Source organism: Narcine bancroftii, chromosome 10 (genome assembly GCF_036971445.1).
Source record: "Narcine bancroftii isolate sNarBan1 chromosome 10, sNarBan1.hap1, whole genome shotgun sequence".
NCBI classification, from domain to species: domain Eukaryota; kingdom Metazoa; phylum Chordata; class Chondrichthyes; order Torpediniformes; family Narcinidae; genus Narcine; species Narcine bancroftii.
In genome coordinates, this window is record NC_091478.1 from 95,770,691 (window position 1) to 95,790,718 (window position 20,028).

The window sequence follows — 20,028 nt, forward strand, 5'->3', positions numbered from 1 at the left end:
GGCAATGAGCCAATCAGATTCCATCGGTTGGCTTAAGGCTCTGCATTTTATTGTGTTCATGTGCAATTCTGTCTTTGTTCTTTCAGCTTCTGATCGTAGCTGTGGTCTCACCCTACCAGAGATATCCCCCCTGTACCATCATTCATTACCCCTCCCTCCCTGTAGCCTCTGGTTCTTTTTTCTCTATCCCAGTTCCAGCAAAGGGTCTTCGAGCTGAAACGTTAACTCTTCTCTCTCCCTAGATGTCGCCTGATTTTCTGTTTTGTTTTCCGATTTACAGGATCGGCAGGTTTTTAAGATTGTCATTCAATGGCACTAAGGTCAACACTTAGCTGATGATTGACAGAGTGACTGGGTGCTAATTGGTCCTGTTGGGTCTGTACTCCTTCGTGTCAGCACATGGAACACCTGGCCAATATTTCATATTGTGATAATGATGTGGAGTTTATTGCCATACACAGTGTACAGATGCAACAAAATTCCTACTTGCTGTAGCTGAACAGGTGCTTTTGTGAAAGAAGTACAACTACAATAAAATACATTACACCAGTACATACAGAGATAATAAATATAAAAGATAATTGATAATTATTCACAGTTACAGTTAGTGCAAAGAAGCTAAGTGGTATTACTTTATGGTTAGGGGTAGGGTAGTACGGGGAGAATGAACAGTCTGCAGATGCTGTTTGTAATGCCCAAATGTGCTGGAGAAACTCAGCAGGTCACCCAGCATCCAGGGGAAGTAAAGGGTAACCAACGTTTCAGACCAGAGACCTTCATTAATCGAAAACAGGTGGATGCCTGAATAAAAAGGTAGGGGAGGGAGAAAGGGATAGGGGAGGAGCAAAGGCTAACAAGTAAGAGGTGGATACAAGTGGGAGAGTAGAAGAGAAAGAAGCTGAGAAGTAAAGGGGGTGAGGGCGGATGGTAGCTCTCTGAAAGGAGTAGGGGGTGGGGAGCTGGAGGAAAGGAGACAGAGGGGTTGGGAAAGAGAGAGTGATTAGGAGAGGGAATTCTTGAAAATTGGAAGTCTCAAGATCTGAGATTGGCCTCTCCAATTTGCTTCCTTAGAAACCACGACTCTCAGTCTTGGCTGTTGAACGTGGCCCATCTATTACTATTTATGGGAGCTTGTTGTGCTCTCATTGACTGCTGGCTTTCCTGCATTATGAAAGTGACTACACATCCTGTCAGGGTGCATCAGTACATGGGATGGGAACTGCTCTGCCTGAGGCAGCAAGAAACTGCAGAGGGTAATGATCATGGCTCAGACTATCTTATATATACACACACACACACACACACACACACACACACACACACACACACACACACATACGCACGCACATACACACACACACACACACACACACACACACACACACACACGCACACACACAAAACAGGAGGAAATCAATGGTTAACAATAAGACATCATGGTATCCGTGTGAAGCTCAGTTATTGCTGATTTGCACTAGCTGATGTGTGATGTTGATTTACAACCACATCCCACAGTCTCCTCCATTCCTGGTCAAACGCTTTCAATGTTTATGTACAGAAACAAATATTTTGAATCCTTTGAGAACGAAGTGTCTACTGAGGGATTGAATCATCACACATCGAAGCCTCGAGCCCGTGTAGACCGAGGAAACACCGTTACCTCATATTTCCTCCTGACACTGAGTGAGACCATTTGCTCATTGAGTCTCTGCCAACTCCCAGTTACTAAGGTAAACAAGACACTGGAAAGCTAAAGCAACACAAAGTGCTGAAGGAACTCAGTGGGTCGCATGGCCTCTGTGGAAGGTGTTTTGGCCCGAAATGTCAACTGTCCATTGGCTTCCAGGGACGCTGCCTGACCCACTGAGTTCCTGCAGCATTGTGCATTGCTCAGAGTTACTGATCGTTTTAACTACTTGGCATTAAACTCATATTAATCCTATCCCCCCACAAATCCTCCTGTGGCCTCCGCTCTCCTTCCTTCCCATCCCACCTGCACACCAGTGGACACCACTGACCTGCCCGTCTCTGTGAGGTAGGAGAAACCAAATTTCTCACAGTCACAGGAAGTACATACAGTCCTGACTGTTGTCACTTACTACCCTTGGTATGCGTTGAGGGGAAGAATCTGGGTGAGAGGATGGGAATATGGAGAATAAAATGCAATCAATGTAGGATTAGTATGAAAGGGTGGTTGATATTCATTACAGACTCAAGGGCTGAATGGCATGTCCCTGTGTCCTGTAATGGGGAAGGATTAATAATGACTCTGAATCATGGAGTTGATGACGTGGGAGAAGGCCATTTGTTCCTTGTTGTCATGTAGCTTTCAGGCCTTAGACAAAGCTTTAGGTGACAGCCTCCCAAACATTCATCCAGGTACACGTGTAAACATGGTGAGGGTTTCTACCTTTTCTAGCCTTCCGAACAATGAGTTCTAAACCCTGCCAGCCCTTCTCAACAACCCACTCCTCTGTCTGCCAACAGGGTACATGACACCATGAGTTAAACAGAAAAGTCTGTAGACGGTGGGATTGTAGTGCATACACCAATGTGCTGGAGAAATTTAATAGGTCACACAGTTTCCACAGGAGGTAAAGGGTAGCCAACATTTTGGACCTTTGCAAAAAGTAGACAGGTGCCTAAAGAAAAAGGTGAGGAGAGGAGAGAAGAGGAGGCAGGAAGGGGCAGAGTGAAGAGCACAGGCCAATCGGTAAGAGGTCATCAGTGGCTTCAGGTGGGAGGGTAAAAGAGAAATAGCTGAGAAGTGATAGGGGGAGGGGGTATCTCTCTTAATGGAGAGTTAAGGGAAGGGCTGGGGAGCTGGAGGAATTAAGTCAGAGGGATGGGGAAAGAGGAAGATTTGGGGGAGGGATTTAATGGCAGCTGGCAAACCAGCGTCAGCGCCAGAACGAATGTTAGAGGGGGGCACTGTGAGATGATCATAAACTCACTAGGGGGGGCAGGAGGAGGAGGGATGGGGGCAGGTCTGATACGGGTGATGACCACGACAGTATGGGGGGCACAGCACCTCGCTTAGGGGGTGCAATGCCCATGGGTGCCCCCTTTGGTATTGACTTTGTGGCAAACTGAGGCCACTTACAAATTGGAGGAACAGCATCTAATATTCCATCTGGGCTCTCTCCAACCAGATGGCATGAAGGACTGTTAAACAGCAGACATGGAATTAAATAGAAGCATGGCTGGTGAAGGGGGTGAGTGGGTAGCTGTTCGAATGGGAGGTCATCCACTTGAAACATTGAATGGTTCTCTCTCCGCAGATGCTGCCTGACCTGCTGAGGGTTTCCAGCTTTTTCTGTTTTTGTTTCAGGTTTCCAGCATCTGCAGGTTGTCAGAATGGTCTGGTTCTGGGAGGGGGGTACAGAGCGGGGTGGGCAAATTGTTGGGGTGAATAGCCTATTCTCTGCTGTGATCTCATGCTGTTTCTTACTGTAGGATACAGAATCCTGAAACTTGCTGCCATTGACCTGGATGACCCCTTGACCCCCAACGCTAAGTTATTCTATCAAATCATCTCACAACATCCAGAACAACCCTCTGACATGTTCCAGGTTAATGAGCTGACTGGTGACATCACCCTAACTGCAGAAGGTAAGGTCATTCAATCTCTTCCTTCAATGTCCCTTCTGTGGCAGTGCAGAGAAAGCCTATTCCAGGAAGCACCATCGCCAGCTCTGAACCACCATTTGTGCTCCTTGGAGGGTCCCCCAGAACCTGTGAACCCACAGGAGATTCTGTGGGGAACCTGAGTTCTTGGCTCAGAGCCCTTCCTGAGTCAGCATAGGGCAGGGACAGTGAAGCCCAATGCCTCTGGTACTCTGGACAGGAGGACCCAATCTTCAATGATCCATTCCTCAGCTCTCCAGGACCATGTCCAATCTACCAATGCTCTAATACCATTGGCCAATCCCTAATACTCTAACACCATTGATCCATCCACCAATACCCCAAGACCATGTTTAATCTTCTAATGTTCTAATCCCTTTGGCCAATCCCTCCAATTACAGATTTCTGATTTATTGTCGGAGTACATACATGACATCACATACAACCCTGAGATGCTTTTTCCTGCGGGCGAGACAGAATTACCACAATTTGTAGTGCAAAAAAAAACTGCACCATGTACACATGTAAACAAATAAAGAACTGTAAACAGGTAACAAAATGTAAAAAAACTGACTGTGCTTACATATTGCTCAATTTTATTTTGAAGAACCTTTTTGAAATGTCCTCCATTCCTCCCTAGCTCTTATGCTGAAGCTCAGGCTTCTTGTGCATCAACTCTCTCCCTGAAGTGTCTAACTATTTGAGTCTCAAGCAATTGCCTGGGGCATTCATCCAGATGTTCATTGAGGAGCTCCCTAATGACCTATTCTCTTAATTTGCTCTCCGCAGAGAGCTGGATGAATTGGTGCTGAATGAGTTGTGCAGAGTTGGCCCCCACAGTCTACACCCAGCGGAAGTCACAGCTGTTCACCTCCAATGACCAAAGGCAAACTTAGAGCAACAGCTCCACGATGTGACCTTATCACATTGGAAGAACTGTTGGAAGGAGGAACCAAGGGGGTATCGCGGCTCCTCCTCCCTCACAGACCTCTTCTCCTCCATTTAATTTCTGCATCCAGCTCATCCTGATGAGAATGAAGTATAAGACAGGGAATAAGCAAAGACTGATTGCTCTTGCACTGAATGGCCACTCTTTGAATTGTGTACTCTAGATTCAAAGAACCAATCTTGTCACTTGCTGGGTCCAGTTTCAATCCCACTACTACTCCTTGAAGCTTTATGAAGTACCATTCGCCAGCTGTGACCATTACGGGGATGATGCTCTCTCGACATGGGCTTCAGTCATGTCTGGATGTGGTTACTGGACTCAAGAAAGTTCAGGACCTGGCTGTTAGTGAGCCTTACACTCTACAATCCATCTCCCCATACCCCACCTCAATGTCCATAGAACCGTAGAACACTACAGCACAGAAACAGGCCCTTGACCCATCTAGTCCTCACTGAACTATTATTTTGCCTCGTCCCATTGACCTGCACCTGGTCCATATCCCTCCCTACCTATCCAAATTTTACCAAGCCTGTCAGTGAAAGCCAAGCATTCTTAGAAATGTCAGCATATACTGGAAATTGTACCTCCCTCGAGCCCAGGCTGATAGTTGTCCTCACAAACAGGCTAGTTCTATGCTCCCAAGAGAGGAGCTTGAAAGGCATTCTTGTTAATAAGGTAGACAGAAAGATGAGGTTTCCCCTGGCTGGGATGTTTAGACCCAGGATAGTCACACACAACAAGAGCTTATCCATTTGGGGCTGGGGTAGGAAAGGTTTGGGGCTCATGGAGTGTGATCAGTGCAGAGATCAGTAGATATTGACTGAGGAGGGAAATGGATTGTAGAGGGTAAGGATCACTAACAGCCCAGGACCCAGCCTGAACTATCTTGTCCAGTAACCACATCCAGACATCCCAGAATTCAGTGCAGGAGAGGAGTGGTGAGGTAAAAATTCAGCTATGATCCCGTCGAATGACGGAGCAGGCATGGGGGGATGAATGGCCCCCTGCTTCTATTTCTTGTTCCAATAAGGCTTCTCTCAGCTGAATCCATACTCACCCATCCTATCCCCATATCTCTCTCTTCCTTCTCACTGCCTTAATCAAAATTCCCTCTGAACTGAGTGAATAGAAGGAACCAAAGCAGGCCATTCAGCCACAAATCCAGCCTGAGCTAAATTGTTCTCACATCTAGTTCCAAGTTCTGGTCTTTTCCCCATGTCCCTTGATACGCTGACTAATTAGATACCTCTCAATCTCCCCCAATAATCCAGCCTCCACAGCTGTACGTGGCAACGAATTCCACAAATCCACAACCCTCTGGTGAAAGAAATCTCTCCTAATCTCTGTTTTAAATGGGAACCTTCTAACTCTAAGACTGTGCCCTCTTGCCCTGGATTCACCCACCAAGGGAACCACTTGTGAAAGGTCTCAGTGGTCAGGCAGCGACAAGGTTAAAGACATGGTTAATGCCCACCTCCATCCTTGGATGACCATCTTTACTCACTGCATTCTTCCAGCAGCTCATTGTTTGCTCAAGATTCCAACATCTGCAGATGCCAACAGGAAAGGCTATGATGAAGGGTTCTGGCCCAAAATGTTGACTGTCAATTGCCCTTCACGCCTGTCCTGCTGAGTTCCTCCAGCAATTTGTGTGCATTTCCAGTTGCAGTTTTGAACTTCCCATTCTCCCGACTCTCTGGGAAAGGTCACTCCTAATTTGATAATGATAACGAGTTTATTGTCATGCACGTTGTACAATGTACATTTGCACCAAAATTCAGCTGCAGCTGAACAGGCATTTTGTAAAACAAAATGACAAAACAGCAACAACAATGGTATCCTTAATTGAATGGAAAAGAGACAATAAATACAAAACTATAGATAATAAATATTCGCAGTTATCCCTAGTGCAGAAAGAGTGACAGCTTTTGTGGTGTCAGAGGAATCCATGATTCGTGGAAGAAGGGGACATTTAAGAGCTCAATAACAGTTGGAAAGAAACTGTTTTTGAACCTCAGGGTGCCGGTCTTCAGAGACTGTGTTGCGCTGTGTTGCTTCCCCTTGCTCTGACATCTATCTGTGGCAAGGTTTCTTTGTCAGCTTCCCCAGCACCAACTCCCAATCCCCCACCTCTGTTTTCTCTTTTGGTTTGTTGAGGAGACACTGTGATGAAACCATCACGGCAGATCACTCTCCGTTGCTGCAATTCACTCTCTCCTCAAGAAAACTCCTGGACATCCCGACCACAGCCAGAGCTGAGGCTTTTTTGAGGGAGAGTGCACAGCTCCTGATCCGGGCAGCAGTGCAACGTGACAATAACACCAGCCCCGCAGAGACCGGCTGCTTCACACCAGGAAGCTTGCTCATATCTCTGTGACATGCACACAGGAGATGACTCTATTCTCCCTGCCTTTTGGTCTTCAAATGTTGTTTATTCATTGTGACTCCTTAATCAAATTTTACCAGGGGAGATTGTTGGTGACGTTAGTTCTAAGAACAAGAGCAAGCTGTCATCGTGCTGTCAAGGGAAGGGGGTGGGAAGTGACATTTGACATGTTCTGTTCTAGTAAAGAGATGGAGGTTGGAATCTGTGAGTCTATTTCATAAAGGACACATCGTTTTGCATTCTGTTTCAGCTGCTTTCTGGAAGTGATTCAGTCAAGGATCGTTTGATGAACACACCACTCACTGTACCTGAAAATCACTCCTACTTCCTGTAAAATCTGCTAGTATTGCTGAGGATAGTGAGTTTATTGTCATGGCAACAGATGCACCAAACTTTTAACATAAAATAAATTAATTTAATAGTATACCAGACGTAAAGGGATAATGAACAGGATATATAAGAAATATTCAGTTACAGTAGCACCGGCGCTGACAGAGTGGTGTTGGAGCAGACCCTGATTAGTGTAACAAGGGGACGTTCAAGACCTTGATAGTTGGGGGGGGGGGGAAACTGTTTTTGAACCAGGAGGTGCTGGCCTTTGGGTTTCTGCACCTTTTGCCTGAAAGTACCAGTGTGAAGAGGCTGTGACCAGGATGATGGGGGTCTTTTCTGATGTTGGCTGTCTTCTTGAGGCAGTGCCTCTCATAGATAGCTGTAAAGGATGGGAGGTTAGAGATGGTCCTGGCTCATTCTACTACTTTCTGCAGCCTTTTTGTGTTCCTGGGCAGCCAAATTCCCAAAGTGGGTTGTGATGCAACCATTCAGAATACTTTCCACAGGGCACCTGGAGAAGTTTGATAGAGTATTCAACAACATGTCAAATATTTGACTTAGAACCATGCCTTCTTCATGGTGTTGGCTCCAAATATGTGAATCCCAGTGAAGGTACGAACCCTCTCCACCTCCGTCCCAACAATGCGGATATGTGTGGGTCCCTCAGCCTGCCCCTTCTAAAATTAACAATAAGCTCCATGGTCTTGGTGGTGATGAGAGCAAAATTGTTGTTCTGGCACCACCCAACCAGGTTTTCGATCTCCATCCTGTGTTCTGTCTCATCATTTCCAGTTATTCGGCCAACAACAGTGGAGTCATCAGTGAATTTGTAGATTGTGTTGGAGTGCCTGATCCATCCTTATTTCAGATTAATTGTCAAAGTTACATACATGACATCACATACGACCCTGAGATTCTTTTTCCTGCGAGTGAGGCAGAATTACCATTTATTGGTAGTGGAAAAAAATCTCTACGATGTATACACATTGTGATAGTACAGATTCTATCACCAATGTGTATATGTACATATGTACAGATGGTAGTGTAGGATGACTGTGATTGGGTGAGAGTGAAGTCACACCTACTGGCAGATCTTAAAGGATTGCTCCTAGCCAGACCAGGTCATTCTGGACTGGTCGACCTACTTGTGATATGCTCCAGTCTTTTAGTTAATAAAAACCTTGGTTTGAATCAACAAATCTTTGGTTCTTTCGACGTGCATCACATACATGTAAACAAATAATGAATTATAAACAGATAACGAATGTAAACAAACTGTGCAATGCAGAGAAAATTTAAAAAATCAATAAATTGCACAAGTAAGAGTCCTTAAATGAGTCCTTGATTGAGTTTATTGTTGAGGACTCTGATGGTGATGGGGTAGCAGCTGCTCTTGAACCTGATGGTTGAACCTCTTTCCTGATGACAGTAGCGAGAATAGAGTGTGTGCTGGGTGCTGTGGATCTTTGATGATTGCTGCTGCTCTCTGACAGCAGTGTTCCATATAGATGTTCTTGACAGTGGGGAGGGTTTTGCCTGTTATGTCCTGGGCTGTGTCCATTACTTTTTGGAGGGCTTTACACTCAGGGAATTAGTGTTCCCATACCAGACCGTGATGTAGCTGGTCAGCACACTTTCCACCACACACCTGTAGAAATTTGCCAGGATTTCCGATGTCATACCAAACCTGTGCAAATTCCTGAGGAAGTAGAGACACTGACGTGCTTTCTTCACGATGCCATTAGTGTGTTGGGCCCAGGAAAGGTCCTATGAGATAGTGACTCCCAAGAACTTACATTTGCTTACCCTCTCCACCTCTGATCCCCCAATAATCACTGGATTGTATATCTCTGACTTTCCCTTCCTGAAGTCAACAATCAGGTCCTTAGTTTTGGTGACATTGAGTGCAAGGTTGTGGTTGGCGCTCCATTCAGCCAAGTGTTCAATCTCCCTCCTGTAAGCTGACTCATCACCTTTCTTTATACATCTACTACCATGGTATTGTCGGCAAATTTGTAGATGGTATTATTGTTGTAACAGGCCACACAGTTGTAGGTGTGAAGTGAATAGAGCAGGGGGCTAAAGACACAGCTCTGTGGTGTTCCGGTACTGATGTGGAAGAGATGCTCTTACCAGTCCTCACTGATTGTGGTCTGGAGATGAGGATTCAATTACATAGTGGGGTCTTGGATTTGGCTGATCAGCTTTGAGGTACTAATGATGGTGTTAAATGCCAAATTGTAGTCGATAAAGAGCATCCTGATGAAGCCTCTGGGCTTTGAAATTGCTTTAGGAGAAGTACAAACTTCAAAACTCTTGTGCTTATTGAGTGTCCGGCTATCATTTCCTGAGAGTGAGGTAACAAGTTGTGACTCCTCTGTGTTTGATTCCAGGATCTGCTGCTTTGGACGTTCATGCAGCTGACCAATACAAGCTGGTTGTACAAGTTAAGGACATGGGCGAGCTAAATCAAGGCAACTACGTGAAAGCACATGTTATAATCACGGTAACAGAGAACGTTTGGGTCTCCCTCAGCCCTGTCTTGGTGCACGAGAACCAAGAAGGGCCTTATCCCCTGCTTCTCTCAAAGGTAAGGCTCCTGCTGCAACACCAGGGAGTGCCCTGGTCCCTGTGCTGGTGCATGACTCTGCATGGCGACTTGCATCAGTGGAATGGAACCCAATTTTTCCTGCTCTGATTCTGGAGACCCAGAGATCTCTGTTTTAAATGGGACATGCAGACACTTACTGTTAAATTCTTTGACCTCTCTTTTCTTAAAGCACCCTGATTCTACCTGGACAGGGTTCATCAATGACACATGATGAGCCATCCTTTTACAGTCTCACTCCCAAATCATCGAATGATGTGTAATAAGACTAATATTGACACTAAACCATTGAAGGAGGTGATCATAGATGTCCTCATTTGTATCTGAAACCTTTTGTTCACCCTGGCCCAATCATTCTCTTTGGTTATTAAACTCCATCGATCTTGGACCTGAGGCTTGTTTTTGTGAGGAGACTTCTAGCTCTTCCCACTGCCTGTGTGATGAAGTGTTTCTGACATCACACCCCCCCCATCCAAATGCTAAGCCTTTAAATTTAACCCCTTGCCTGGACCCTCCATTTCTCGGTTAACCTTGGTGTGGGTTCATTACCAGAATAACAAGAGGTTAGATAAAGAGGGCAGGTGGTGGCCTGCATTTCTTATCCACTTTCACATCCATGGAACATCACAACCAGGGTGAAAAGCCTTTGATGTTCCATTGCTTGTGGAAAAATAGGAGAGGTAGAAGTTGTTTATGCTGTTCACAATGATGGAGGGATCAAGAGTTGGGGCATAGAATGATGCAGATTGGCAAAAGAGCCCAAACTAACATGAGTAGGGTCTTTTTTACAGAGAGCATGGGTAAGTGGTGTGCATGGCTGGCAGGAGAACGTGGGTTTAATCGAGAGGAAACAATACATGGGGCAGTGGGGAGAGGCAGAATTTTGTGCCAGTGGACTTCTTTCACACAGTGCAAGCATGGATTTAATGGGCTGAATGGCTACAGTGACCATACTGTGATTGTGAAATGTTAGCCTTGCCACTGACATCCATACATGGTTTCAGAGAGATGTCCAGCTGGGAGATACCGCTGGGAGATCTGGTCTGAGAAGTCTGACTGGGAGATCCAGTCTGAGAGGTTTGACTGGGAGGTCTGGTCTGAGACATCAGGTGTGAAAGATAAGGTCTGAGAGGACCAGTCTGAGATATCAAGTCTAGAGATCCAGTCTAAGAGATCTGGTCTGAGAAATCCAGTCTAAGAAATCAGTTTCAAGAGATCTAATCTGATAGATCTGGTCTAGAGATTAGGTTTGAGAGATTTGGTTTGAGAGGTCTGGCTCCAGAAATTGGTTTGAAAGATCAATTTAGGAGAAATATTAGAGGATACCTTTTCACTCAGCAAGTGGTGGCAGAATGGAATGGTCTTCCAAATGAAATAGTTGCAGCAGGGTCCCTTCTGTTATTTAAGAGAAGGTTGAATGTGTACATGGATGTGAGGGGGATGGAGGGTTATGGGCAGAGAGTGGGAGGGGGGGAACTAGTGGAGTTGTTCAAGTGAACTGGCGCAGACTTGAAGGGCCGACATGGTTATATGGTTATATGAATCCAGTTCAATAGATCTGTTTTGAGAGATCCTGTTCCAGCAATGTGGTTCCAGAGATCTGGTTTGGAGATCTGGTTCCAGTGATTATGGTTCTAGAGATCTGATTTGGAGATCCAGAATAATAGATCCGGCTGCAGGCAGGGAAGGTGTTATGATATCAGAGAATGGACAAGTGTACCTAATGTTCATTCCAGAGACAGACCCCCCTCCTGTCGGTGCTGCGCTGATAACACGCAGCTGATTGGGATAGGCGGTGGAGTGGGAAGGTTCCAGGGACTGGATCCCCTGGAGTGGAGAGTCAGGAGAAGGAGCAGAAATTGGGGATTGGCAGTGAGGCTGAGAGAGAGCAGCAGCTGATTTCTCGGGTGATATTTTTTTACTCAAACAAAAGCAGAGGGTTACCAAGGTGGATCTAAATATAGAACAAAATTGTGGACAGAAGTTGAAACTCATTCTGGGCAGGAAATTCAATAAAGATTTCTTTTTCTGGCCTATGTGGTGTAATGATTTTCTGGGCTCATAGACAAGCATTGATTGGAATTTCTCCTGACCGGGCAGGGACTGTCTGAAGAGGTAGAGTCTCCTTCAGCTGGCTTCATACCCTGGCATTCTATGCTTTATACACATGTTCAGCTGTCCACTTGAGGGTAAGCAACCCCTCCACCTTCTTCCGTATACTATCTATCTCACCATCTATACACAAAAATACTCTACCTCTCCAATCTCCCTCTCTCTCCATCACTCTCTCACTCCCTCTCATAATTCTTCTTTGAAATGATGCAAACCTCTCTCTCCAAAAATTAATATTACTCTCTTCCCATCCTTTCTCTCTCACTCTCTCTCTCACACATACACACTCACACACACACACACACACACACACACACACACACACACACACACACACACACACACACACACACACACACACACACACACACACACACACACACACACACACACACACACACACACACACACACACACACACACAAAAGCCCACACGAGCACAGACATCCAGTCTTTATTTTCCAAATTAGGTCATTGGAGATGTTTACTGCATTTCTAAGAATGAATCCATCTAGCCTTTTCGCTTCTCCATCACCACCTTCTCAAGGAAAATTAGGGATTTATGATTAATTTTTATGAATTTATTAGTAACTACAACTAGGCTTGGTAGTGAATTCCACATCCTGAGAGATGAATGGAAAGAATCCCCTCATGGTGAGTTTAGGGGAGACATCAGGGGCAGATTTTTTGCACAGAGAGTTGTGGGTGCTTGACAGGGGTAGTGGTGGATGCTGGTACAACAGGGACATCCAAAGACGCATGGATGTAAGAAAAATAGATGGCTATGGGAGTGAGGTAGGGAAGTGTTAGATTGTTGTGGGATACGTTTAAATAGGTTGGCACAACATTGAGGGCCAAAGGACCTGTACTGTGCTGGAATGTTCTATGTTTTACGTCCTAATGAGTGCTAACATGGTTTCATATCAACCTGTGTGGCACAGGTTCAGTGGAATTCCCCCGAAGTCCGGTACAAGCTACAGACCAGCTCCCACTTCCATGAGGGGCTCTTCACTATCGACAAGGAGGGACAGATCCAGCTGATGGAACCCCTCGACTATGAATATGGGTCAGAGGTAAGCTGCTGAATGAAGTATGCTAGGCCCTCAAGCCTGTGCTGGCTCTTTGAACAACAGTGCAAACAACCCTCTTCCCTTTCCCTCCCTACTGCCCTGTGTTCACCCTCCCACCACAACCTCCCATCCAATATCTCCAGCTAAGTATCCTTATCCTTCTGGGCACAGGGCTTTCACCATAACACCTCCCCGCGAGAGTAGACTCCAAATACTGGAGCACCCAGCTTGTCAGACAGCATCTGTAGAGAGACAAACATAGTTAATGATCTTCCATCAATTATCAGCCCTTCACATTGCCTCTGTTACTCCCTTCGCAGGCACTGTCTGACCTGATAAGTTTTTTCTAGCAGTTTTGTTTTGGAATTTTGGCATCTGTAGATCGGGCAGAATATTTTGTTCCCAGTCTCCTCAAGCCTGACACTTGTTAACAGATCACTGACATGGGAGTGGAATTACCACATCACACCATCAAAATCTTCCACCCCCACCCTGCTCTGATCCAATCTCACTGGGTGATCCACATCTTGGGGAACATCTGACCTCCATACCCGACATAGGGCCCAGGCCCAAAACATTGGTTACCCTTTCCTTCCTGTGGATGTTGCATGACCATAGAGTTTCTCCAGCATTTTTGTGTATTGCATACACCTCCTCTCCAAAATGAAATGCAGGAAAAGTGCGTGGGACCAAACGTAATCACTCATTAGAAGAGCTAGCATAGCAGAGTGATCTGAGTAGCATCCTCTTTACATATGGGATCTGGATATTGCTGGTCAGGTGGGGGTGAGACATGTAGTCAATTGAAGACTAGTTCTCTGGCGAAAGGGCTTGCATGGAGCTGGTGGGGTGGGAGCAGCAGCACATAGAGCCAGCAAGCATGAAGGAATGGGTGATCTTTCCAAGTCGGAGCTGGGCGCGACCTGGAGGAGAAGCAAACTGGACCCTGACCCAAAACTGGAAAAGAGCTCAGCTAGCCAAACAGTGTCTGCAGAGAAAGAAACCAGCTGATGTTTCAGGTCAAAGACCCTTCATCAGTCAGTGGTGTCCCACTGAGTATCTGGTTAGTAGTGAAGGTGGGCTTGGGAGAGCCAGTTGAGTGAGTAAGTATTTTGTAGGCAGAGCACACTGCAGCCACTGTGTGTGAGTGGTGGAGTGAGAGAGAGTTGGGGGTCGGGGGTCGGTGGGGGAAATGTGTTGTCTGCAAATTAGGGGAACCATGTGGATGACCTGAAAGATTGTTAACACCCAAGGGGGCTTGCACTGTACCTGTGAGATAAACTATGTCCTCTCCTCATACAGTACTACCTGGAGATATCAGCGCTGGATTACAATGGAGATCCTTATGCTGAGCCACTGGAGCTGATAGTGAGGGTGGTGGATGAGAATGACAACGAGCCCAGGTGTTCCCCAGAGCTGTACCTGACCATGGTGCAGGAGCACGAGCAAAAAGGTTAAACACAAAAGTCTGCAGATGCTGGGGATTGAGTGCAATACACAAAGGTGCTGGAGAAACTCAGCAGGTTACACAGCATCCTCAGGAAGTAAAGGGGATTCGACATTACGGGCCTGAACCCTTTAATGTTAAAGGCAATCTCCAGCACCTTTGTGTATTGTATGAGAAAGGAAGTGCATGGTGGATGGCTGGCTCAACGCAGGATAAACGATTAATCACTGGGCGAGGCATTGGACAAGGGGTGAAGCTTCCACAGTTTAATAAATCCGTTGAGAACTGAAACTGTGATTCCTCCCACAGTAACAGGGTAGGCCTAGCTTTAAAACCTTTCACAGTTGGATCATTCCCAGCTAGTCCACAAAATCTCCCTGAGTTGGGCATCTGGCATAGGGTGGTGAAGAAGCTGTCTGGCACAGGTGCCTCTTTAGCAACGGACCAATCCAGTCGATGAGCGAGAAAGCTACACCCAGGTCAGGGAGAAAATAAAAATAAAGCATGGACAGAGCAGAGCTGTCAGTGTGTGAATGGCTCAGTGTAGGAGTGGGAATTCGAGGTTTTTGTTCATGAGGCTTCAGTGAGCAGAGGCTGAGCAGAAGGTGCAAGAGTTGAGGCAAGTTAAGGACGGGCTGTTCTAACTTTTTTTCCTGTTTCATAGAGAGTGGGAATGGCAGCCATGACAGGGACATACAGGATGTGGATAAACAGGGAAGCCAACAGTATCCCTGTTGACTTCATCTACGAGAAGTGCATCCAACTGCAGCTCCTTACAAACTGAGTTATGCAATTGGAGCTGGAGTTGGATGAACTCCGGATCATTCAGGAAGCTGAGAGGATGATGGACAGATGTTACAGGGGCGCTATCACACCTACGAGGCAGGAGGAAGGAAGCTGGGTGTAGGTCAGGAGAGGGAAAGGGAACATACAATCAGAGCAGGGAATCCCTGTGGCCATTCCCCTCTATAACAAGCATACCATTTTGGATAATGTGATGGTGGGGGGGTGGGGGTGACTCTACCAAGGACAAGCTACTGTGGTCATGTCTCTGTCATGGAGTTTGGTCTTGTGGCTAAGAAGGAGAAGAGGCATGCTGTAGTGATAAGGGACTCGATATTTAAGGGGACAGATAAGTGGTTCCATGGAAGAGATCAAGAATCCTGGATGGTTTGTTGCCTCCCTGGTGCCAGGTTCCAAGATATCTCAGATCAAGTTCACAGCATTCTCAGGAAGGAGAGTGAGCAGCCAGATGTTGTGGTTCATATAGTGACCAATGACATGGGTAGGAAGGGTGAGGAGGTCCTTCAAAGAGAGTTCAGGGAGTTAGGTCCAGGGTTGTGATTTCAGGATTGCTACCCATGCCATGTGCAAACGAGGTTAGAAATAAGAGGATAATGTACCTTAACATGTGGCTAAAGACATGGTGCAGAAGGGAGGGCTTCTGGATCACTGACATCTCTTCCAGGGAAGGTGGGACCTGTTCTGATGGGTCAGTCTGAATTGGAAGGGAGGTAATATCCTTGTGGGAGAGGTCTTAAATTGTTTTTCATCAGTATTCACTCAGGAAAAGGAAAGTAAGCAAAACAAGCAGCGAGGTCATGGAACCTCTACAGATTAAATCTTGCTGTCTTAAAACAAATAAAGAGGGGATAAATCCCCAGGGCCTGAAAAAGTATACCTTTGGGCCTTGAGGGAGGCTAGTGTTGAAATTACAGGGGCCCTGAAAGAAATATTTAAAATGCCCTTAGCTGCAGATGAGGTGCCAGAGGATTAGAATGTAATTTCATGTTGTTCCATTGTTTAAAAAAAAGGCACCAAAATTACCAGGGTGAGCCTGACATCAGTAGAAGGTAAATTATTGGGTGTCCTAAGAGATTGAATATACAAGTATTTGGATAGCCAAGGACTGATTAGGGGTCATCATCATGGCTTTGTGCGAGTTAGGTTGTGTTTAACCAATCTTACAGAGTTTTTGAGGAGGTTACCAAGAAAGCTGATGAAAGAAAGGCTGTGGATATTGTCTACATGGACTTTAGTAAGGCCTTTGACAAGGTCCCACATGGAACAATCAGGAAGGTTTAGACTGTGGTGCACTGAGGTAGCAGCAAGCAAGCCAAACTCAAAAGACTGTACAACAGGCTTTATTCCAGTGAAAGTCTGAACACCAGTTCATGCCCTGGTAGCTCCCCCTGTGACTGGCTCAGGAGGGGCTGGCTCAGGTTTATCTTCAGTTCGGCTGAAGCTCCTTACAAACTGAGTTATGGAATTGGAGCTGGAGTTGGAGCCAAATGGAGTCAGCCCCTTAGGTGGTCTTCCTGCAGGTACAGAGATCGTCCCCTACAGTAGACTGGTAGTTATCTCACCACAACAGGTGGGAGGGTAGAAGAGAAAGAATCTGAAAAGTGGTTTGGGCAGAGGGCTGAGAAGAGTAGCTCTCTGATAGGAATTGGAATGGAAGGGGTGGGGTGCTGGAGGAAAGGAGACAGGGAGAGGGGAGGGGTTGATATTGATGGTGTCTAGTTGGAGACTGTCAAAACAGAATTAAAGTGTTGTTCCTCCAATTTGCCCATGACCTTGATTGGCAGTACGTGAGGCCACAGACAGACAAGTCAGTGAGGCAATTGTATGTGGAATTGAAGTGGTTGGCCACTAGGTAAGTCTGTTGCAGCAGACAGACCGAAGGTGCTCAACAAAGTGATCTCCCAGTCTGCATTCAGTCTCCCTGATGTAGAGGAGGCCACATCAGGAGCACCGGATGCATTAAATGACCCCTGCAGATTCGCAAGTGAATCTGCTTCACTGGAAAGGATCGCTTGGGGTCCCAAATAGTGATGAGGGAGGATGTGAGGGCACAAGTGTAGCACTTCCTGTGGTCACAGGGGAAGGTGACAAGGGGGCAACTGGTGGGAAGAGATTAGTGGATGAATTTCCAGAGTGGATGAATTTCTAGAGGGAGAAGTCCCTGTAGAAAGCGAAGAGGGGCGGGGACAATATGTCTTAGGAATGATGTTGAGGTATTGCGAAGATGAGGGATGAAGAGCTTCAGTCTTGGAAAGGAACTGGAGAGGCAGGCTTTGAGGTCCTTGCTCTAGGGATGCTAAGAGAGGTTTAATAGCAGTGATCTATACCTGTATAGATAAAATAAAATTTCCAGAATGATCATGAGTCAAATGTTTCAGAGTTAAAAGTGAAAGCACTGAGGCCAGAAGAATGGATTCCCGAGGGTATTGCTGTGATCCTAGATGCACTGGAATGGGGAGAGATGGGGCTAAGTGGGCTGCTGTCTCAATGACCTAGCACCTTTCTGCTTTGTTAACCATCCCTTATCCTGTGTGTTACTCATCATTTTCCAGGTTCCTGTATTGTTGAACTGAGGGCAGAAGATCGGGATGATCCTCTGACTGAGAATGGCCATCTCTTCTTCCGACTGCACAGACAGGAGCCTCAGGGCCCCGAGGAGCCTCTGTTCACAGTGGACAGTGATGGAGTCATTACTTTAGCCAGGGATATGAGAGACTACCACTCTCTGAACTACCAGCTCTTTGTCCACGTGGCTGATCTAGGTGGAGCTGAAGGTGGTAGGTGCTCTCGAAACATTTCATACAGTCACCTGTACAGCTGGAAAAGGTAGTTCAGCCCTTTATCAATCACTAGCCCCCTTCCACCTGCCATCACTTCTACTGGGGGCTTATCCAGTTTACCCTTTGGCCATCCAAACCCATCCCCACCATTTGGGGTAGACTGGGGAAGTGAGACTGTCCCAGGAGAGGGACCTGGGATTGGATGTCAAGTAAATCTCCCGGTTAAAGGGTTTAATAGGAGTTATGAAAAGCTGTATAGTCTGACTGAGCTTTAAGTTTTTTAATTTTTTAATTTTAAGTTAGATATTCCACACAGTAACAGGCCCTTCTGGCCAAGGAGCCTGTGCTTCCCCATTACACCCATGTGACCCACTAACCCTGTATGTCTTTCAAATGTGGGAGGTATCCAGAGAACCTAGAGGAAACGCCCATAGACATGAGGAGAACAGAAAACGGTGGATTTGAATCCTGGTCACTCATGCTGTAAGAATGTTGTGCTAGCCACTACACTAACCATGCCATTTTGGGAGACAGGAAGATCAGAAAGAAAGGGCTTTGCTCTCCATGACTCCCCAGTCAATTGCCTGCTTTCACTCTTGCAAAGACAAGATTTAACTTTATACACCATGGCAACATCTCTGATCCAAAATCTCACTGGATGGAATGCAGATAGCTTTGAGGACCAATATCTTGGGTATTATTGGGTTAACATTAATTGTTAATGGCATCTTAACTCCTCTCTTCCTCTGTAGAACCAGCTCTATGGAACCCTGTCCTTTCACAAGTACTCGGGGCAGGAACAGAAATAGAGTAAACTCCTCTTCCACTGTCCCACTACACATCCCAGGGTAGGAACAAGGGGTAAAGCACCTTCTGTATGGTCTCATCACAGATCCCAGGGCACAGGCAGCATGGGTAACGTATAGAGTAAACCTCCCTCTCTACTGTTTCATCGCACAGTCCCCAGGGCAGGGTCAGGGGTGTTTAAATGTAGAGTTAAGCTCCTTTGTACTGTCCCATTACAGAGACCCAGGGCAGGGACAGGGGTTTTAGATGTAGGGTTAAGCTCTTTCTATACTGTCCCATCACACTGATCCAGGCACTTGAAAGATTTGATTACATCATTTTGGTTACTGGGGAAAGTTGTCTGATCATCCTTTGGAGGATGGGCTCGCGGAGAGCTGTGAGAGCAGGCTCTGTCACTGAATATGAGCACTGTTGTGCCTTCATCAGACAATGGATGATGTCAAAGCATTGTGCAGATGGGCTGAATGGCCTGATTCTCTGCTGCACAGTAATCGACTACTTAATCTGCTTCTTGTGAATTGTGTTGGAGGAGGAATGTTGGCCAAATGCAGGAGGGAAAATCCCTCTGACATCAGAGAGCTGATGGGCAGTACTCCTCTGGTGATCTGCAGTCAATCTGTCCTGCAATAGGGTTGTTTCCTGGAGACAGACGTGATCCTACAATTTTGTGACCCGGGGAGAACCGAGGATCTTGCCGTCTGATATAGGAGGTGGGCTAGCCTTGCCTGGGGGAGATTGAGAGTGTGACTGGATGTGGATGATCCACAGTGCAGCCTGACTGTGCCCTTCTATTCCACAGGCTTGTCAAGTACATGTACTGTTATCATTCACGTGGATGAATTGAATGACCACGCCCCTGAGTTCACCCAGGAACAGGTACAGGTTTTTCTAAACCCATTGGTCAAGAATGAATCTCTGAACCTCAGAATCAACTTGCTCTGCATTGTTCCCTCACACTCTCTCAGAACAGAGACCACACGGGTTAGATACAGAGTGAAGCTCCTTCATATTATCCCATCACACGTTCCCAAGGTTAAACATAGAATGAAACCACCTTCATACTGAGTGGTCACATAGTCCCAGGGTTAGACTGACCTGTCATACA

General features: G+C 46.2%; 1 protein-coding gene across 2 annotated transcripts in view; it reads left to right on the top strand.

Annotated features, from left to right (window-relative positions):
• The window catches only part of cdh16 (cadherin 16, KSP-cadherin), a 56,303-nt gene that overhangs the window by 12,385 nt on the left and 23,890 nt on the right, over window positions 1-20,028 (top strand). For both annotated transcript variants that reach the window (XM_069902025.1, XM_069902024.1), the window contains 6 exons: window positions 3,457-3,612; window positions 9,689-9,885; window positions 12,957-13,088; window positions 14,388-14,538; window positions 17,889-18,113; window positions 19,723-19,799. In XM_069902025.1, the coding sequence (XP_069758126.1) occupies window positions 3,457-3,612; window positions 9,689-9,885; window positions 12,957-13,088; window positions 14,388-14,538; window positions 17,889-18,113; window positions 19,723-19,799 (938 nt within the window). The remainder of the gene's footprint in view (window positions 1-3,456; window positions 3,613-9,688; window positions 9,886-12,956; window positions 13,089-14,387; window positions 14,539-17,888; window positions 18,114-19,722; window positions 19,800-20,028) is intronic.